Source organism: Sciurus vulgaris, assembly GCF_902686455.1.
Source record: "Sciurus vulgaris genome assembly, chromosome: 6".
NCBI classification, from domain to species: Eukaryota; Metazoa; Chordata; class Mammalia; order Rodentia; family Sciuridae; genus Sciurus; species Sciurus vulgaris.
The window spans coordinates 31,860,782-31,881,277 of record NC_136466.1 but is presented as its reverse complement, the minus strand read 5'-3'; the positions used below and the strand labels follow the sequence as shown (position 1 = coordinate 31,881,277).

Genomic DNA, 20,496 nt, shown 5'->3' with positions numbered 1-20,496 from the left:
ATGGTTACTCCTAAATGGACATGAGAGAATAGAAGAGGGAAATATGGGAAAATTTTTAAATATTTTTTTCCTTTAAATAGATGAATGAGCACATGATTGTCCATTGTATTGTAATACTTATGCTGCCCACAAAGTGTGTATTATTTTCTATTTATTCACTATTCAATAAGAAAATTTTAAACATGTACAGTTGTTTGAATTTAATTTTTTATATGGTGTGAAATAGGGTTCCAATGTTATTTTATTCCAAACAAATAGCAAGTTGCTCCAGTATCAATTCATCAGTCCATCATCTTTTTCCCTTAAGAATTGTCAAACTTGTCATATATAGAATTTTCATATACATTGGGGTTTATTTCTTGATCTTCTTTTCTATTTTATGGCCACATCTATAGTCATTGATTTGTGTATTTCTCCCTCAATATCATATTGATTTTATCACAGCAGCTTTCTGGTTTGATGTTTTGCCTTCATTCTTCTTTCCTTTTTCCTTTTTCCTTTTATTATCTCAGGACACTTATCCTTTCAAATGAACTTTTTAATATCACTTTATACAATTCCAAAAGGATTGCATTAAATTTGTAAATTTATGAGGATGCCTCTCCACTCAAGAAATGTCTTTGCATTTGTTCAAATTTTATTTTATGACCTTCAGTAAGATTTTATAGCCTTTTTTGTACAGGTCCTGTGGCTTTCTGGTTAAATTTATTCATAAATATTTTATGGTTTTTACCATTTTTATGAGCACACTATTTTTCCCCTTTCCATTTCTAATTATTTATTGCTAATGTGGGAAAGAATGATTAATTTTGACACATTTATCATCTGTCCAACTACTTCATCATAATTCTCTTATAATTCTAATCTTTTTTCACTAGAGTCTCTTGGCTGTCTAAGTATATGGATACATAATCAGCAGAAAGAGATAGTTGTTAGTTTCTTTTCCAAATGTCAATGATTATTTCATTTTTTTTTTTTTTTTTTTTCATCTCAGTATGATGACAAGTATCCCTGTCTGGCTCCTGATTTAAATTGGAAACACTCTGTGACTGGCTGTCCAAGATGACATGTTTAGGAGTTTTCTTCTATTCCTCTTGCCTTAAAGTTTTGACTTGGAATGACTGTTGTATTTTAAGACTTCTTTCATTTCTATTTGTGCCCTGGGTTTTGAGAGTTATCCTGTACTGATTTTGAAAGTTGATAATTTGAGTCTCAGTGGTGGCTATTCTCTCCTTAAATTTGTCTGATTTTCTGTTTGGTTAGACTTCTCTTTAAAACCCTCTTTGTGCTGAATATGATTCTTCTGGAATGTTGGTACTTTGTTGTCACTGTTTAAGTTGTCGCCCTTCTCCTCTGGCAGCTCCAGTTCTGTTCCTTCTTCCTCTCTCTGGAGGTGGGACCTTCTGAAGCTTATGGTTATTTTCCATTGCCTGCTCTTTGGGGCTTAGATTCAGACCTTAAGTACCATAAGACAATAGTAGTCTCACAAGTAGCACCCAACTAAGTCATGGCTGACCCTGTGGGCTCTTGCAGAAGTAGACAGATTTCCAGGCCCCTATAGAGGCACATGGGGGAAGCCTCCTACTCCCAGGTCTCCATGGGATTTTCTGATCTCAGAGGAGGAGCAGACCCAGTCTACCTAATCACCCAGGAAAACCAACCTCCCCAGAGCCTCAGGCTTCATTGCAGAGGCCTCAGCAGCTACCTGACCCAGATGAGCCAGACTAAAGCTAAAATAAAAGAAATGTGATTATTCGATATTATTACTAAACTTTGTACTGATTTTTTTTTCTTTTTTTTTTTTTTTTTTTGGTACATGTTCTTAAGGCTGATAATCCCACCGAGAGAAAAGGGCAGGTCTTTGAGAAAAACAATTGACACACAATTGATTAGACAATAGACAATAGTCTTTTTGGTATGTGCTAATAATATTAAATATCTGAATTGCGCTTCCATTTTTTTCTTTAAAAGTATAATCAAGGAAGAGAGTGTGTCATTATTGTGAGGCATCTCTATGACAACAGATCTAACCTAGGTAAAGTATAGACTTGGGGACAGCACTGGCACCTCAGGTAAAGGGGCCTAGAATAATTCAGCATCCCTTGCTGGGCTCCAAGTCTTGGTATAAAGTGGCAGGAGGTGTCATTGCGGCTCACTCTAAGTGACTCCACAGTAATCCTTGAAATAATTGGAGGCAGCCTCGGGTGTCATGGCCTTGTATCATTAGTTGGTGGAGAAGCTGGAAAGAGCCCATATCACAGGGCATTCGTAAGACAGTGAGAACAGCAACATCTGGTCTCCTCAGCTCAAAGATGGAGAGAGCCCTGAGGAGCCAGAGAAAGTGACAAGGGAGCTTGGTACCTGAAGGAAAAATGAGGGGCCTGGTGACAGAGCGTAAGACAGATGCAAGCTGGAGATGTTTTAGGCAAAGAAAAGAAACTCCGGGAGAGGAATATATTTGGAGAAAATGCTCCAAAACAAAGCCATTTTGTAAAAGAAGCTCTCCCAAGGGCAAAAATCTATTGTACACCACATTTTAATGCAGCTTTTCTTCCCAAGAAGTTCTCTGAAATAACCCTTCAAAAGCCAGTTGAGTTAACTTGATAGGGAAAAAGCAAGCAACTTTTTTTTTGTAATTTTGTTATAGCCCCAAGACATCCAAGTAAAACACACGCTCTGATATACATCCGAAGTTCATAGATGTGACATGATTGTTTCTGTCTCAGGAGATCTCTGCAGCCCTGTCAGGTTACCAGTGAAGGAAACTGAGGCTGACATGTGAAAGATACTGGCCTGGTACCTCCCAGGTCTCTAGTCGCCCACCCGGTGCCTTCTGCAGTCTCTACTCTCGATCTGCCACCGTGTCTGTTTCTTTAAAGCCATGGATTTCTGATGACTCAGATATCTACCCAGCCATTCCTGGGTCTCTGATTCATCAGATTCAGTCTTTCACCTGGAGTTTTCTGCAGCTGCTTCTGTGACAGGTCCTGTGCTGAGCTCTGAATAGGGGAGAAATGGAGTCTGGTCCTGACCCTGAATCTATAGAGGTCACCTCACACCAAGACTTGGAGCTCTGAGTGGCTATGGAGTCCAGCTGGCTGCAGAGGGCCCTGAGTCCAGCTAGCTGCCAGAGGAAGGCCTAGGCCAGAATCTGGGAGCTCCTTTATTTCCCCTGTGGGAAAACTGGAAGGAAAGCTCTAGAAATAAGTAGGGCAGGGACTTTCTGTGGTCCCATACTATAAAGGGAGAGGGCACAAAAGTGCAGAGGGCTCCCAGCAGGAAGAGAAACATTTGGGCTTGACTCTAGAAAGTGGACCTGACACACTTAGGAGGTGTGCTGGTGTCAGGACCCAGGCAGGCCACCTCCACAACTGTGCTCTGAGCTCCCCTGGAAGATCAAGGGCCCTTGTGACTTCCTGATACCACCCTTAGGTGCCAGAGTCTGCAGGTTTTGTTCTGTGTTTGATCAGTTCCAGTCACTTTGTCCTGAGAGTATATGATTTCAGATTCCCCCAATTGGGAAGCTGAGAAGTTTACATGGTTCAAAGAAATCTCTGGTGCAAGAGAAATTTCAGGGTAAGTATTTCCTTGGGATATTTGAGGCCTGTTGTTTGGAGTCTGCCTTGTAAAACCAGTCAATACTTTCAATATAAATGTGTGTGCCTTTCCATTAAGGGTGGCCTCCTGGAAACAGTAACTACCCACACTTGAATCCATCAAACGAAATGACTCCTTCTTTTCCAGTCCTATTTATACAGTCATTCACTAATGCAGAATGTCTGAATTGAGCGCTTGCTGCTTGCCAGCCTGTTTCCATGAATTATCTCATTCAGTCCTCAAAGCGATCCTGTAAGGGACAGACCATATGGCCTCATTTCTAAATAAGAAGAGAGAGGGTAGGGAACTTGCTGGGATCAGGCAGCTAACAAGCCCCAGGGAGCACAAAACTCAGTGAATAGCCAGGTGTAACTGGGTGTTCCTTGGGACCTGGCTAGGGTGACCATGAGCTCCGTGACAAGTTTTGATGTGGCATCTGCCATGGGGAAGCAGTGAGCAGTGCTGTATGTCAGCTGGCTTGCTGGCCTCCCGCCCCCGTCCCCCATCTCCACTCCATGGCACCTTTCCCAAGAGAGTTCTCGCTATCTCTCTGAAGTTAAACTAAGTGACTTGGGGCCTCGCATTTCTCCCTCTTTGTGGTCTCTTTGTGAGAGTGGGGGCTCCAAAAGAAGGAGATGCCCCAGGTAGGGGGAAAGGATGAGAGTCCTCCACAGCTCCTCAGGGATATCTGTCACTGGAGGTACTTTGGTGGAATTGAGAAAATTATTCAAGAGGTGGGAATAAGGCACAGAGAGACGGAAGGTCCTCCAAGTGTCATATGGGTTCCCTGTTTAACAGGCCCCCCAAGGATGAGTCACCAGTCTTATTGATCAGACTGTGCAGTGACATGTTAATGTGTATGTTTGTTTCTGATAACAGTACATATGAGTGGAAAAGATAACCTCAAAGGGCGTGCTTTCCTTGGCCTGTAGGTCATTCCCTGGCTGAGTGTCTAGCCTGGCCACCTTGTCCCAGGCTTCTTCCTCCAAGGTCTGTTCAGCCCCTCGAATTCTCCTTTGAACCCACTTCTCCCTCCTGCAGCCTCCCTCATTTATCAATTGGCCAAAGCGTTGGCACATGCTCACTTTGTATTACCACCAGTCATGTGTTTAAGTTTTTAAAAGGATACCGTGGCACTTGTACATGGTGATTGTGCTTCATTTGTGACCAGAACAACCACCTCCAAAAGCCCTGCCCAGGATCACTGAACACTGCACAAGAACCTATTTATGCTTTGGCACATTATAAAGTTGGTTAGATACAAACTTCTCTTTTAAATTTTTTAATGTTTTTGTTAGTGCATTATAGTTATATACAATAGTGAGATTGTGACATATTCATACATTCATATATCATGACTTGCTCCATTTAATTTCCCAGTACCTTTCTTTTCCCTCCTCCTGGTCCTCTTCTTCTATTTTAGTGGCCTTCCTTCTATGTACTTACATTTTTAGTTGGTGCATTAAAATTATACATAAAATTGGAATCATTGTACACATTCATACATGTCCATAGCATAATTTAGTTGATTTCATTCCTCTCCTTATCTCTCCTCTCTTCCCCTCTTTTGCCTTCCCATACTCCATCATGAAATCCTCCCCCTTTTCTTTTTCCTTATTCCTTTCTAGCTTTCACATATGGTACAAACTCTTGAGGCAGAATTGGGAGGCCTGCTGATGGAAAAAGTTCCCCTCCCTCCATGTCCCAGGCATTTCTAACCTTGTCTTAGTGGTTTATTTTGAGGTCTGAACTGAGGAACTGTGAGCAACACACCTGACAGGTTACATTACCTTCTAGCAATGGATAACTATGTGTTTGTCTTAAGCTTTGGGATCTGGAGAATTTGGTTGCATCTTTCAAAGCTGGTCAAACTCCTGTTTTCATGAAGCAAACAAGAGCTTCAACTTACACACTGTGCTTATTAATTACATTTGAAGTGACCTGTGGTCACTGCAGGAGACCATGTCTGTCCAGCAGTCACCTATCCAGTTTCAGACAAAATGGCAGGAGTCAGGGCAGGTAAGGTGCAAAAGCTAAGAAACACCGTGGGGGTGCTTGCTGTCCAGGCAACAGTGAATGACAAGGCATGGCTTTTGGTCTGTGATGTTCACAGATCCAAGCAGGACTTCTTTCTGCAGCACTGTAAACCAGCAGCCCTCAGAGTGATTGGTAAATAGGCCTCGGAGCAGCATATCAGAAGATGTGAGCAGAAGAGATCCCACAACCAGGGTGACTGGTGTTTGCATGCACCATGATGTTGGAGAAGCTGGAACTATGGCTTTAGGGCCCTGGCAGCATGAGTTCCTGAAGTCAGGGGCTGTCTCTCCAGCCAAGCAGATTATCCCAAATATGAGGGATTTGGATCAAGATGAATTCAAATCTAGGCTCTACCACCTACATGCTATCTACCCATAGGCCTCTCATATTTCCTTATCTGTAAAATGGGCATATATTCATGCCATAAATACACTCTGGGAAAGGTGTGTATGTCTAGTTCACAGGGCAGTGATAAGGATTAAATGAGAGTCAAATAAGATCTTGGGTTCTAAGCATTTAGCACGGTGCCTTACCATTGACTTGCTTCTATAAACAGTTATTTCATCTCAGCCCTCTCTGGTTGGGGGTTAGCATGCACATATCCTCAGGAAAAATTAGACTCTCTTCCCAGTTTTGGAGTGTCAGTGAGAACTTACAGGGTGGAGATGACCTGAGGCAGTCCCAGCACCAGGACATTTGGAAAGTGTGGCAGTCCCAGTCAAGATGGTCTGTGGTCAGCACCCATAGAGGGCTGCTCTCTTCTCACCCACAACCCTGAGCAGGGCCAAGGGCTTCTTTCTGGATTATAAGATTGTGGCGTGTGGGTCTCTTGCAGCCAGGAGTAGAGCAGGGAGTGCTGAGTGTCAGATAGATAGATGTGCAACTGGGCAAGTGGCAGAGTCCCCCTGCATCTCAGCTCCTTGCAGCCTAGGAGTGCCCAGCAAGATTGGCCCTGAAGAGAAAGTTCTGGGCCAGGCTTCCTCTTGTGCCAGCTTCCATTTACTTCCTTCCTGGCCTGTGCCAAATCCATATCGTCTTGTTCATTTGTTTGCTGGTTTACTCTTTTGCTTGTCTTCCCACGCTGTAATGCCCTGAGGGCAGAATGCTACTCTGTCTTATGTCCACAGTACCTAGCAATAAAAATCACTGGATGGATAGGTGGATGGAGAGCTGGCAGACAGGGACTCCTGCCATGCCCTCAAATTCTACAGTCATTTCTGCCAAGTTCTGCAGGCACTGTACCTTGAGGGAAACAAGATCAAATAGACTCTTTGTCTAGGTCTTGGGCATGAATGAGAGTATGAGTTTTCTTGAAATAGGGTGGAGTGTTGGCACCATCACCTCTAGTCCCTGGACCACACACCCCGCATATCTGCACATCTCTGTACACACGAGGCCCTTCCTAGACAAGTCCTCAGCTCTAGGGTTTCAGGTAAGTTCAGGCTGGGGTTCATGGAAGGTGGTAGATAAGATTCTTAAAGTTCTTGGTGCTGTGCATACTGTCTCTGGTCTTCCATGTTCATGTCCTGCTTCTGTTGGCCTACTTTGGTTTCTGCAGCCAGTGGCCAAGCTGTTACCTCACTGTGTAGGGGGCAGGGGAGGCCTTTAGCATCCCAAAGTGGGAAAACTAATGGGTTCCCCCTTGTCTTAGTCCATTTTCTGCTGCCATAACAGAATACCACAGACTGGGTAAATTATAAACAATAGAAGTTTATTTGGCTTGTGATTATGGAGGTGGAGAAATCCAAGAACTTTGGTGCCTGCATCTGCCAGGGGCCTCTGTGTGCCTCATGATGGCAAGAAGGCAAGCAAACCCATGTCTGACAGAAGAAATCAGGTCAAACTCATCCTGTGTATCAGGAACTCACTCCTGTAACTACCCTGCTCCTGTGATAACAGCATTAATTCATTCATGACCTGATCACCTCTTAAAGGTTTCACCCCTGTAATATTGTTACAGTGGAAATTAAATCTCAGTTCCAGTCTTGGAGGGAACATTCCAACCATAGATTTCTTCATGTGTCATTAGGGCACAAGCTCTGAGAAAGGAGGACACATAGATTTATTTTGGGCCAAGAAACCTGCTAGAGACTGAATCAGAGTTTGGAAGCAAAATAATCCAGCTGTGCTCTTAGATGTAGCCCACTGTCAGGACACAGCAGAGGAGTCTTCTTGCTCTCCATGAGTTAAAACCCGCTTCCTCTGCCTGGGTCTGTGTTAGTCAGTGTTTCATTGCTGTGACCAAAAATATCTGGCATAAACAACTTAAAGGAGGAAAAGTTCATTTGGACTCGTGGTTTCAGAGTTTCAATCCGTGGTGGGATGGCTCCATTGCTTTGGACCTGAGGGAGACAGAACACCATGGCAGAAGGGCATGGCAGAGGCATGCTGCTTGGAAGCAGAGAAAGACAGAGACAGAGACAAAGAGACAGAGACAAGATATAGTCCTCAAGGGCACATCCTCAGTGACCTGCTTCCTCCAACCATGCTAGTATCCATTAGTTTATTCAGCTTTCAAGGAGTTAATTACCAGTGAGGTAATAACCCATGTAAGACTGTATCTACCCATGGTGGCCACTTGGTTCCTAGATAGATACTTATGTCTGTAGAAGCTGGAGATGGCTACTGTGGCAGGCTGGGGTTCATGGAAGGTGGTAGATAGGATTCTTAAGGTTCTTGGGTTCTGTGCACACTGTCTCTGGTAATTAATCACTTATCAGAAGCCCTGTCTCTGAACACAGCTGCAATGGGGACCATGACTTCTACACATAAGACTTTGGGGAATATTCCACATAAACCTTCACAGGGACAGATCTCAGGATTCACCCCCCTTTAGCGCCGTTCCCAGGGTCCACAGGCTTTCCTTCTGCACTTGCTAAATCATGCACCTGTACCTATTCTCTGAGCTATGGTGATCCCCATCTGTGACACTCTTATCCAAGGGGCTTATTTGAATCACATGGGGAATCTTGAGCACCAACTGGCACAAATGGACTGTTTCTCTTGCCGCCATCACTTTAATGTAATCATTCCCATTTCTACCCATGTTCAGTAAATTTAATTAGTGTTGAAAAGCAGCTTATTTGGCAAGATGATCAGTTTTTAACCTGGGTAAATGACTTTCTTTATGACTATAAATTAAGCACGTTATATCCTTTTCATGCGTCGCGGTCGTCCTCATAAATACTGCAGGCAGTTGCTCGCAGTCTCACTTGGTTACCTTTCCCATTACTGTTTTATCATCATCCTGGTAGGAGTGGGGAATTCATTCTGTTTTAATGACAAGAAGGAGGTAGTGGTGAGGGGCTTGCTTAATGAGGAAACCACCCGTTGGTCAGCATCGTGGCTGTGTCTGGGGATCAGATTCCGGGCCTGCCCTGCATAGGGATTCTCAGCTCACCATGGGGCCGGCTGTCAACAGCCTCTGTGAAGGGAGCTCCCAGGGCTGTAGAACTCCTTTTGTCTTAATTGCAAATAATTAGGAATCAAATATTTGCCGACAGTTGATTTCCATATCAGAGAGAACCTGAGTGTTCTCGAGGAAGTCCGTGGCCACAGGTTGGCACAGATGTTTTCTTAACACTGACATCTTGGGGCAAGGCCTAAGGGAAGGTGGCAGGTGTCCCACCTGCAAGCTGGGATCTGGGCATTGGACGCCCTGCATGTGGCCCTAGTCCTCAGAAATGTTCACTGAAATCTGGACATAGGGGCATTTCAAAGGAAAGCATCAGGTAGAGCAGACTCCCTGGTCTGTGATGAGCAGGGTCTAGATTGACTGCCTGGCTGGATTTGGTGGTCTCTGAAGCCCCTCTGCTCTATCTCTCCAGAACTCTTTCCCTTTACTGCCAAAGGCACACCTTCAGGGATACTCTCTACTTCTCGCCTCCATCCTTCCACTTCCCTCCTGCCCCCAGGGGAAGGAAAAGGAGATGCACCTGCCCAAAGTCATAGCATGTGGTGCCCCATCACCCCAGTCCTAATCTGGTGTTGAAACAGAGGCACTGAATCAGTGTTAAAGAGATCAAGTCAAAACTTATGTTTCTTAAAAGCTGAGTACCCTGGGGCCATTCAAGGACAAAAGCCTAGCCCCTGTGGGGCCTCCTGAGGCCAGCATGTGGAACAGACCCTCTGGGAGGGAACAGCTGAACTCAAGGGCAAGTTGGAGCTGATCTAACCAGAAGGAGAGCGCAGTGGGGATGGGCACAGCCAGAGCAAAAGCCCACAGTGGACTCTGGAGGCCAGAGGCTCAGAGAGGAGGCTCTGACACTTCAAAGAGGGGTGATTAGCAGGTTCCCATCCTATCTGCACAGGGAAGTTTATTAATACAGTCTTCCAACAGCAATGCTTTATGTCCTCACCCCATCTTGGGAAACAAAAGCTGATATTTCTAGAACTGTGTTAATTTCTTCAAGTAGCTACCAGCATTTTGCTGGGTAACCCGTTTCCCAACAACCCAGGAGAATCGTGCTCATCAAACACATTGTGGCAATGCAGCCAGAAGCCCTGTGAGGAGGGGGCTTGCAGTTCAGAGACCCCCCTACCAAGACTCTGCCTTCAGCCACTTCCCCCATTCCTGCTCACCAGTGGCGATCCTCCACCCGCAGGCTGCAGAGCCCCCGGAGTACAGCCTTCCTGTGACAGGTGACATGCCAACAATTAGCAAAGTGGATAAAGGAGACTCACAGGCCCCTGCTCAGGATCTGCACTTTTATACTACACAGAGATATGTTGACCTTCTAGTTTATTACGATTCAAGAAAAAGTCAATATTTCTTAGCTTGCCATGGCTGGAGGAATTTAAATGAGTTATTGAATCAAGCAGTTAATCTGCTGATAACTGATTTTTTTCCTTTCAAATCCATAATGATGAAAAGCAGACTTAACCAAAAACAAGAAAAGGAGGATTCTTTTTTCCCTTAGACATTTCAATCCCATGGGGCAGGAACTGGGGCTAAAGGCTCAGCACCGACTATCAAAGCTATTCTGTTTTGCTGAGTATTTTGAAGATTCAATTAAAACGTAAAGCAAAGACTTCTGCAGCCATCTGCATTCATGTTTTAATTGTTCGTATTTTGATATCTCTTTATAAGTCTCAACTTTCCATCTGCTACTATTAATGGCACATGGCAATCATCTAATTTTCTGAACTCCTCTAAAGAAGTTTAACATTGGTTGGTGATATCTGTTTGGCCTTTCATGTATTTATGAGTGCCCTTGTGGAAAAAAGCCCCTGGACTAGCCACCCTGCCCTCTGGGATATGAGCTCTGGGCACTGCTTTCCTGAGATCCTTGTGGGTATGTGTTTGGGTGCAGGGGACACCCAAAGCAATGTGCTGGCCTCCCTACCTACAGCTAGGACACTCTGCTGGAAAGTGCTGGATGGGGGAAAGGCTTCTGGTGGCACTACTGATTATATATATCATGGAGAACCCTGTTGTCCGTGGAGGAAAAGGCCGACATCTGGTCTTCCCACCTAGGCTGCCCTCCCCAACCTCATCCTGAACACTCAAGAGAACACCTCCTGTCTAGACTCTGCCATGGTCCCCCCGTGCCTATAGTATCATGCTTCAGTTTCTCCGCTTGGCTCTCTCAGTCTCCTAGAACCACACATGGCCTAACCCTCTCCCTCCCACCCCTGCATAAAACTCCTGCTCCTATCAGGTCTCATACCTGACATACACAAATGATACCTGCAGAGAGTTCTGGAGCCCTAGCCTGCTGTGTCTCAGAGAAAGCCTCCTCCTCTCAACCTTCAGGGTCCATAGTGCTTACTTCCTCCATGAGCCTTGCCCCTATTTGCTTCCCTACAGAGTAGCCCGTGGGCCCCCTTAGCTGTTGGCCTGGCCTAACCAGGGTTGTGTCTGCATGTGCGCCATCACCTCACAGGATGACCAGGTCCCAGAGAGGGAGATCCATGTCTTGCTCACCTTTGGAGACCCCTAAGGTGCCTAGTACACGGTCTGGCCTAGTGCCACAAAATAAATGAAAAGAGGGAAGGAGGAGAAGGAGGGAGCCACTTTGGTAAAAAGTCACTGATTTTAACAGGCTTCTAGTCTTATTGGCTCAGGGCTGGGGACAGTGGTTGCAGGTTCTGTCCTCTGGTGTAAGGCACCTCTGTGTGAGCACAGAGTGACTAGGTATGTTCATTTGTCGCCTGGCAGCAGGAAGAGTGAGCTGAAGGAAGAACCAAGAGTTTATGAAAGGCCCGTCCCTGGGTTCCAGGTGTTGTGTTTGAGATGTTTGGAGCGAGCCATCCACAAACCTGATCTCACTGGGCAACAAGCCCTCCTTGGCTGCCTCTTGATGGAGGGACAGGGACTCCATGGAGCACTAGAGCCCCATTTAGGTAGGCTTAGCTTCACAGGCAGGAAGACTGCTGGTCATGACTTGAAGAGCCACAGGGAAGCCTGCTACCCTGCACTGGCATCTTGCAACTGACCCTGTTTGTGTCCCTACAGGGCTCTCCAGCCACGGGCAACCAAACTCCTGTGGGAAGAAGCGGTGCAGCCGCGGGAGCCAGTGCGTGCTCAGCAGGTCAACGGGGCAGCCCGAGTGCCAGTGCCTGAAGGCCTGCAGGCCCAGCTACGTGCCAGTGTGCGGCTCCGACGGCGTTCTCTACGAGAACCACTGTGAGCTCCACCGTGCCGCCTGCCTGCTAGGCAAGAAGGTCATCGTCGTCCACAGCAAGGACTGTTTCCTCAAAGGTAGGGAGATGGCTTTCTACCCTACGCTTTTGGGTTTTGTGATGGATCCCTTTTGACCTGGATACTGGGTTTACAGGTCACAACTGTAAAGCAAGTAAAGAGCAAGACTGGTTCTTCAACAGAATGGCAGCTGTGGCATTTCAGAGATGCATGTTCTGTCTGTATCCCACCTCCAGACACACATGCCACAGCTGCCATTCTGCCGCAGAGAGCAGAATCCAGGGAGGTCAAACCAAACATGCACTGGTGCAGAACTTGCATCCATTAAGGACCAAATGACCTAGTGTAACCCAGGTCTCCACATAAGGTGGACCCTGGCAAGGTGGTGATGGTGACCATGTTTACCCCACTGTCCCATGAATCAGGAGAATATACTGTGCATACACTGTGACCAGATGGCCACCAGCACACTGGTTCCCAGCATGGCAAATTCTCAAGCTGTCCTGGAGCAGTTACTGACAGCAAATTAGTCCATGACTTGCCTGTCTGTCACACCTCTGAGCAAGATACATGAACATCAGAACATGTCCATGGAGATGGGACCAAAAGACTTCTGTTTTATGCTGTGGTTAGATCAGAAAGAAAGTCATATTGGCTCCCACTAGATGGTGATAGCCATGAGGCTGTTTTATGCACTAATAGATCTCAGCACCTAGCATAGTGCCGTAAGAAGATGCTCAGTGGCTCTCAGATGCTCACAGATGTTAGAGTTAGGATGCACAGTCCTGGTTTGATGTGGCCCTAGTACATAACATATGCCACAGACTGTAGAAATAAAACAAAACAGACATGCATGAATAAACTAGGAAGTGTGTAGAAGGCAGAATCAGAATGTAGGCAGATGGAAACAACCCCACATAGACTAAGCCAGGGGACATCAGAGGTGGGAGAGCCCCCCTGGGGTTGCATGAGGTCAGAGGGCTGATTTGGGTGGGGCAGGGAAGAGAGGGGAAGGCTTGGGAGAGGGGCCTGCCAAGTGCCTGCAATGGTGGCCAACAAGGGCTTCTAGCAGTCTGAACTTTGAGGGGTCAGGTACCCAAAATGTAGGTGCTGAGCTCAACCTCACTCTTACAGACCCTCAGTATGTGACTGTCCCTAGCATGTGCATGTGGCACGTGATTTATGTATGTGCAGGGGTAGTCACAGCTGAGGCAGGGAGCACAGGTGTTTTAACCTCTGCCACCTCTGCCACATGCCACTTGCTGTCACATAATGGGCCACTCTCCCACCGTTACTACCTGTGCCAGTGTGGGCCCTGGAAAGGAACATTTAGCCTGTGATGAGAATAGACTTGGACACTTTCATGGCTGTGCTTATGATGCTAATGCTGAGATGCTTCAGAATCATGAGATGCATCATGCAAATGAGGTCAAAATGAGCCTAGGACAAATGTCCCTAGTCTGGAAACACTGTCCAGCATGTGCCTGCCAATTCCCTGGCAATGGTGCACACTAAAACACTTGGCCAGTCGCTCCAGCTTTATTGGCCGTGTTGAATTTTATAGACTGATGTTCCATTCTCCGGTTTCCAATATCCCCCAAATTGCGTCTTCCTGAAGGTTTTTATTTCTGCATCAGAGTACGCACTGCCTCCCTCACCATTGGTTATTCAAACAGCATTTCTCATTTCACACAAGGGAAAGGACAACAACCACAAAACTTGAGCAGTGAGGGATGATGCGGCCGAGCTAGGGAGCATGGGGGTGGGGGGCAGCTTCAAGCAGATAAGGGCTCAGCTCCGCTTCATGCTGATTGAATTTATCCACTGAGTCCTTCTGATGTAATGAGTGTTCCACAGATTCTGTGAATCATCACCCTCTTGGTAGTGCAGAACTGCCTTCCTTGAGATCCCTCTTCAGTTTAGAGCAGAACCTGCAACCTCAAAAAAAAAAAAAAAAAAAAAAAAAAAAAAAATACACCTGGGGCTGCATCAGGCTTCCCAGCTGCATGGCCTCGTGGACTTCCCTGGATCTTTCCTCAGATGTAAAATGGGACAAGTGGCCATCCCTGTGTTCTAGCTGTGGAAGTAAAGGACATGCTGCACAAAGACTGTACAGCTCAGTGCCTGAATCGTCCCAAGTGTTCCGTATTAATGATATGTGCCATCACTGTTTATTTGATTCTAAACTGGCCACTGGCCTAGAACAGTGAGATGCAAAGGAACACAGAAGCAGGAACACAGGCTCTGCTGGGAGGTCCTGGCGGACATTTGGGGGCCTAGATAACTTAATGGTTAATGAAGAGAAGGCAAAGAAGGTGCTGATTGTCAGCCCCAGATGCTGTCCTAGAAATGCCTACGTGGAACCAGAACTTTTTCTGTACAACTGGCCCCTGGGTCTGGACTCCAGGGAGAAGCCTCCAGCACTCATGCTCAGGCTGAGCTCCGGTCCTGGTAGGCAGGAGGCCAGGCTGCTTCTCCTCCTCTCGCATTCCTCTAGGGTGTGCCTAGCACACAGGAAAGACCTGAGCACCCACTAATGGGCTTATGACAATGGAAGACAGGCCAGCCCTAAGGTGGGGGGCTTTGGGGCAAGCACTTCCCCACCTTCACCAGAGCCACCGCTCCAACTGGGTGCAAGAGAAAATAAATGTCAGAGGCTTTGTTGAGAGTAGGGAGTGGGGTCTTGGGAGAGAGGAGGATATAAAGGACAACTTCCTATTGTCCCTATACCTCATAATGGTGGCAGCTTGAGTTCCATGGATGACAATTTATCATTTGTCCCAAATTTTCAGGGAGTTATCAATACAGGAAACTTAAAAACATCTTTTTTTCCCAAGTAAACAAAAATTTTAGAATCATGCATCTTCTAGCCTCTATTCCTACCAGACTCTACAAAAGATAACTTATAAACTTCATTCTCTGGGACTTTTCTGCCCCTGGAAGCCAAAATGAGAACAATCCTTATGAAGCTGGAATATGTAGCATAAGCAGAGAAGAGGTGGTAGGTTATGCTGTACTGAGCCACTGTGGGTTGGAGCTCACCCTCTGTGACCACAATCCCTGGTCCCTTTGGGGAAGGTCTCTACTGAGGACTGTTTGGGGACACTTGCCATTTGGCACGAGAGAAGCCATTTATAAGATGACTTCTGGTGTCACATTTTAGTCTCTGTGGCAATGAGATTCCTTGTAAATGTGGGATGAAATACACTCATTTAGGGATCATTAGCATGTGTGAAAGTCAGACTGAACCCCACAGCCCAGCTCCAGTTAGAGTTTGCATCTTTGATCCCTCCTAAGTGGTAAACAGGGTACCTCTTGCTGAAGGTCAGGGACAAGGAGGGAGATGTGGGAAAGATGTGTTTCTTTTTGCTGGTGGCAAAATGAGGAGTTGCACATTTTCTCAGCACCAAATACTACCAAGAGGATACCAAGATATCAAGTGGGATCCACTGTTGAACTTTATGCAGAGTTTGTGTTCTAAAAGTTATCAAAGTCGCATTCCTATTTGTGGCTAGTTGACATTTTTAAAATTATGTTTCTGACTTGGTTTTATGTTCCAATGCTCAAGAAGAGCTTGGCCTTCAGCAGACACTCACCAACCAGGGTTGTTTTAATACCAGATGATGCAAAAGTATAGTTGGAAGTTTTCCAATCAAACTTGGAACTATGGAAGAAAAAGGGGCTCTCATAAGTTCAGTTTTAAGTGAATCTTTCAGCTTCCTCATTCAGCATGGTGTTTGTAGGTGTATTTTGGTGCTTCTGAGTTGAATTCCCAAGTTAAGAAGTTAAAGGAAATCATTCCCATTTGTGAGAGAAAAAGAAATTAGACATTACAGTCTTGCTAATCCTTTTTTTTTTTAAGTGTTACTAAGCAGGCATAAGAACTCCACATTTTGCTGCAAGTTAATAGATAGATCTGGCTGGTGGGGGGAGTGACCACCTTTTCTCTTATGGTTATTTTGTTGCTATTTTGTCATTGCTTTGAACCTTGATGACTTAAGAATTAGGCTCCCCACCTGGGGGATACATTGTTGTTCTTCCACAGGTCTCCTCTGCCCTGCCAGGGAAAGATACTCACAGCTCAGCAGGAGACCCACACCCTGGGATGCGTGAGATCCCACAGCAGGCTGTAATGCTCTCAAAGGACAGGGGATTGTTTTAGCTTTGCCAGAGCAGCCCCTCTAGGAAGGAAGTGCTGGGTCCTAAGCAAGGCTAGGCTGATAGGGCTAAGAGGCAGCCCACCACACTGCTTGGACAAGGCTTGTGGTGTTTCACTTACCTCATCTGTAAAGTGGGAATAATAACAACATCTACCTCATAGAGTAGATTCATGAATGTGCAATGGACGGTGCCTGCCTGTAATGAGCACTCTTCTCAAACTGGTAGCAACAGCCTCCATATGTTGATGATGTCATTGCAAACACTGGAAAACATTCAAGGGGCTGATGCAAGTGGCTAGAAACTCCTGTCTGCTTAGGTAACAATGCTAGTTATGGACCAAAGACTGATAAGTCCTCCTATGAGCAAGGAAAGAGAAGAACATTGGTCCTCCACATATTTATTAGGAATGACTAGTATTTGACCTCCCATTGGTCAAATGTAATTGTCACTTTCTCCAACTGGCTCACTCTTTGAAAAGATAAGTCATGGGTCACCTGAGCATTTAGCATGTTAGTAGAGAAGCAAGAGGAGGATGAAGCATCCCTGATTCCCAGCATGGAAGAAGTTCCTAGAATGCAGAAAATGTCAGTGCAGCCCAACGAAGGGATTCACCTGCCTGAGGATAGAAGGGGAATGTTTAGAGAAGGTTCCAGAAGAAATATTCAAGAAGGATCTTGAAGCTGGGAGTGGTGGCACACACCTATAATCCCAGTGACTTGGGAGGCTGAGGCAGGAGGATTGGAAGTTCAAAGTCAGCCTCAGCAACTTAGTGAGGCCCTAAGCAACTCAGCGAGATCCTGTTTCTAAATGAAATATTTAAAAGGGCTGGGGATGTGGCTCAGTGGTTAAGCACCCCTGGGTTCAATCTCCAGTAGCAAAAAAAAAAAAAAAAAAAAAAGGCTGAGGGAGGGTTTGCTTGGTTTAAAAGGTTGGGAATAATGACCTTGGGTACCAAACAAGGTAATTTGAACTTAAGCTAATTGGGAGTCAAATAAGCTAGTCCAACTTTCTCATTCTTTAAATAAGCTAGTCCAAGGCCCAGAGTAGACTGGTACCTGTCCCAAATCACACAGGCAGAGTCAAGCCCAGGGCCTGAATTCTGCCACTGCCACCAGTCCTTGAAAACACCCACAACTTTGGAGCTGTTTTTATTTATGTCCCAGAAAGGCATATTCCCAGCAGATGCAATTGCTACATAATTGCTACATCTCTCCTGTTTTCCCCAAAAGACTTCTCGATGTGAAGGAGAGCTCCAGAGCCCAACTTGTTAGGAAAGACCTCACGCACCTGCATGGGAAGCAGGGGCTTCTCCAGGGAAAACTGGCTCAATCATCCCAACTCACAGGGCCTCGGACTTCAGAAAACCAGACCATGTCTCTCCTCTAAGAAAAGAGCAGGGAGCACAGGGACACCCAGAGGCTGCTAGGGACCCTGGGATAGAAAACAGGCAGATACTTCCGCATGAGCCCTTTATCAGCCCAGCCTGCCTCTTGGAGCTCGGACTGGCTTCTGCTTTTTCTCTGGAATTCCTCTCCTGTTCTTCCAGTTGTCCTTCTGCTCCTGCTTCTACCCACATTCATGCCCAGGGGCTACTATTGCTCCTCCAACCCCTGCAAAGGAATCTCTCTGTACCTAGCTCCCTTCCTTGTCTTTATTCTGAGCTCCACAGGGAGTGTTTGGGCCACTTTCCACCAAAAAGTTGGGCCACTTTCCACTTCCCAGCTTCAGATAGTTGCTGAGTGGCCACTGGCTGCGCCAAGGCTGTGCCAGAATACAAGGATACCTGAATGATCAGGATGCCAGGCCTGACCGTGAAATTGACCATCAAAGAAAGGTCATGCACCAATCCCTAGCACCCCCACTCTGGGTCATAATTTGGCAACCGCTTTAACCAGAGACACCCCCAAGACCTCAAGACCAATGGAAATCCTTAGGGACAACCTCATTTTGGAGGACCCCTCCCCACTCCGTGGATTCTGTCCTTTGGTGCAAACTATTCAGGGTGGACTCAAAACTCTTTCTCAACAAGCCCCAGCCAAGCCTCTCTTGGAGTTCAGTCATCCCATTTGTAGTATCTGCTTCCAGGATCAAGAAATACGACTTGAAACAAATGTGTCTTCTTTGACTATTTCCTCTAGGTTTTATGCAAGAAAATGTCTTAGTGTGAGCACCCTGAAAATGTGCAAGAATGTTATCAGCTCAGCACGTGTGGTGCGCTTCACAGAGCTGCTGCATTCTGAATGAATTAATTACATTCCAGTAATTAAAAATTGCTAATAAGTTATTGAGCTGAGAAAGTCTCACACTGCATCGATTTCACTTACAGAAGCAAGCTACAACCTCGGAGCCTCCCCCACACACGTTGTTGCTTGCTGTTTTCTGACACCCCCTCCTTCTGGTATTCAACCCCTCCCTCACCCCTCCCTCTCTGTGAGTTCCTCAGTGTCTTGGCCACTGACAAGCACAGTCTCTTCCCTAAAACCAAAAGGAGCCTGCTTTTGCACCAGCATCTCTTCAGGTACCATGTTATTTCTCCCATATTCCTTCTCTCCACTGCCCATTGAGTTGGTTAAGATCGCTTGACCCTTTTAAATGCCAAGTCCAGGTGATACTTCTCAGGTCTGGTCTTATTGAATCACTCCTGCAGTGACATCTATTATCCTTCATGCAGCCCTGCTCTGCTGGCTCCAGGTATTGGTCCCCACCCTCTGCCTCTCCATAGACCATCCTTCCCCAGCAGCATCGTACCTGTGGGCTCTCCTTACTCAGGGACCCTCCTTGGTTCTCTTTCCATCCCACCCCTTCCCATTGCCCCAGCCATGCCTCAAAGACCCAAACTGTCTCATGTTCAAAGACCCAACTGTATGTCAGACCCTCCTTCACATTCCTACCTACCTCTTCTTCCAGCACACTTCTTCAAACCCACTTCCCATCTGGCTTCAAGAGTGGGATTTCCAAGGTGCGACCTGGATTCAATACGGTGCTCTTCTGCTTAATTCCTGCCACCCATTCATTCAGCCACCCTGCATCAACTGCAAGTCAGGGAGTTTTCTGGGCCCTGGAATACAATGGGAAACAAACAGACAAGAGTCCTGCCCTCATGACAGGTACAGTCTTGAGAGAGACAGGCAGCAAACCAAAGATAAAGTATGTTCAGTGGTGACAAGTATCCTGTGGAAGAAACGGAAGGGACGGCAGCTAGTGAGAGCCCCTAATGTGGTATGTGACATTTGAGCTAAGACCTGAATGAGGTCAGGAATTTAGGGGAATCATCCCGGGGCAGAAGGCATAGCAGGTGCAAAGACCCTGAGGTAGAATCTTGTTTGGTGCTCCATGAGGAGGCCAGAATTTCTGGTCCAGAGTAAGAGGAGAGAAATTGAGGAAGTCATCCATGTGAGGACTTCTTGATCATTGGAAACCCAAGCTCTTTGTCCCTTGCCAAGATCATCCTTCTAATTACTCTCCATACCCACCAAGAGAGAGCCTTGAGGGACCTCCCTCTTCATCACCACCCTTAGTCATGCCATGGCCTGGAAGAAATGATATGCCCAGGAACCTGGCCAAGTGCCTCGTTCTTTATCTGCAGTAAACCTGCAGGGCCCAAGGATTTCCATGCGAGCCTCAAGCTAAGAAAGGGCCATCAGAACTTCTATCAAGAGCAAAGGACTCTTTCTGTTGAAATTTCTAGTTAGCTTGCTTAGTTCCCTTCCACACTGAGTGTCCTTACAAGTGGGGACATTTGCTTTGTCTTTCTATCCGTAGCACACCAGTGATGTTCACTTTTTAGATGAATGCACAAATTAGTGATAAGGTATTAAATAGGACATATGAGGTCACCTTTAAGTTCCCCAAGTGACAAAATAGGAAGCCTTGGTTAGAAATCCTCCAGTTAATACAAATCAGAATGGACCAGCAAAGGAGCAGATGGCAAGAGAGGAACCCTGCCCAAAGGCCTCGTTGGATTTTCTATGCTGGGAGAGTCATCAAGGGCATCAAGGGACCACTAGGAAGGAAGGGGACATAAGAAGCAGGGAAGGAAGAGAAGTGAAGCCCCTGGC

The 20,496-nt window shown here is 46.2% G+C and overlaps 1 protein-coding gene across 1 annotated transcript in view; it reads left to right on the top strand.

The window, feature by feature from the left end:
* Positions 1-20,496, top strand: part of FSTL4 (follistatin like 4) — a 399,917-nt gene that overhangs the window by 177,755 nt on the left and 201,666 nt on the right. Inside the window, exon 3 of the mRNA XM_079144143.1 lies at positions 12,092-12,337. Within this exon, the coding sequence (XP_079000269.1) occupies positions 12,092-12,337 (246 nt within the window). The remainder of the gene's footprint in view (positions 1-12,091; positions 12,338-20,496) is intronic.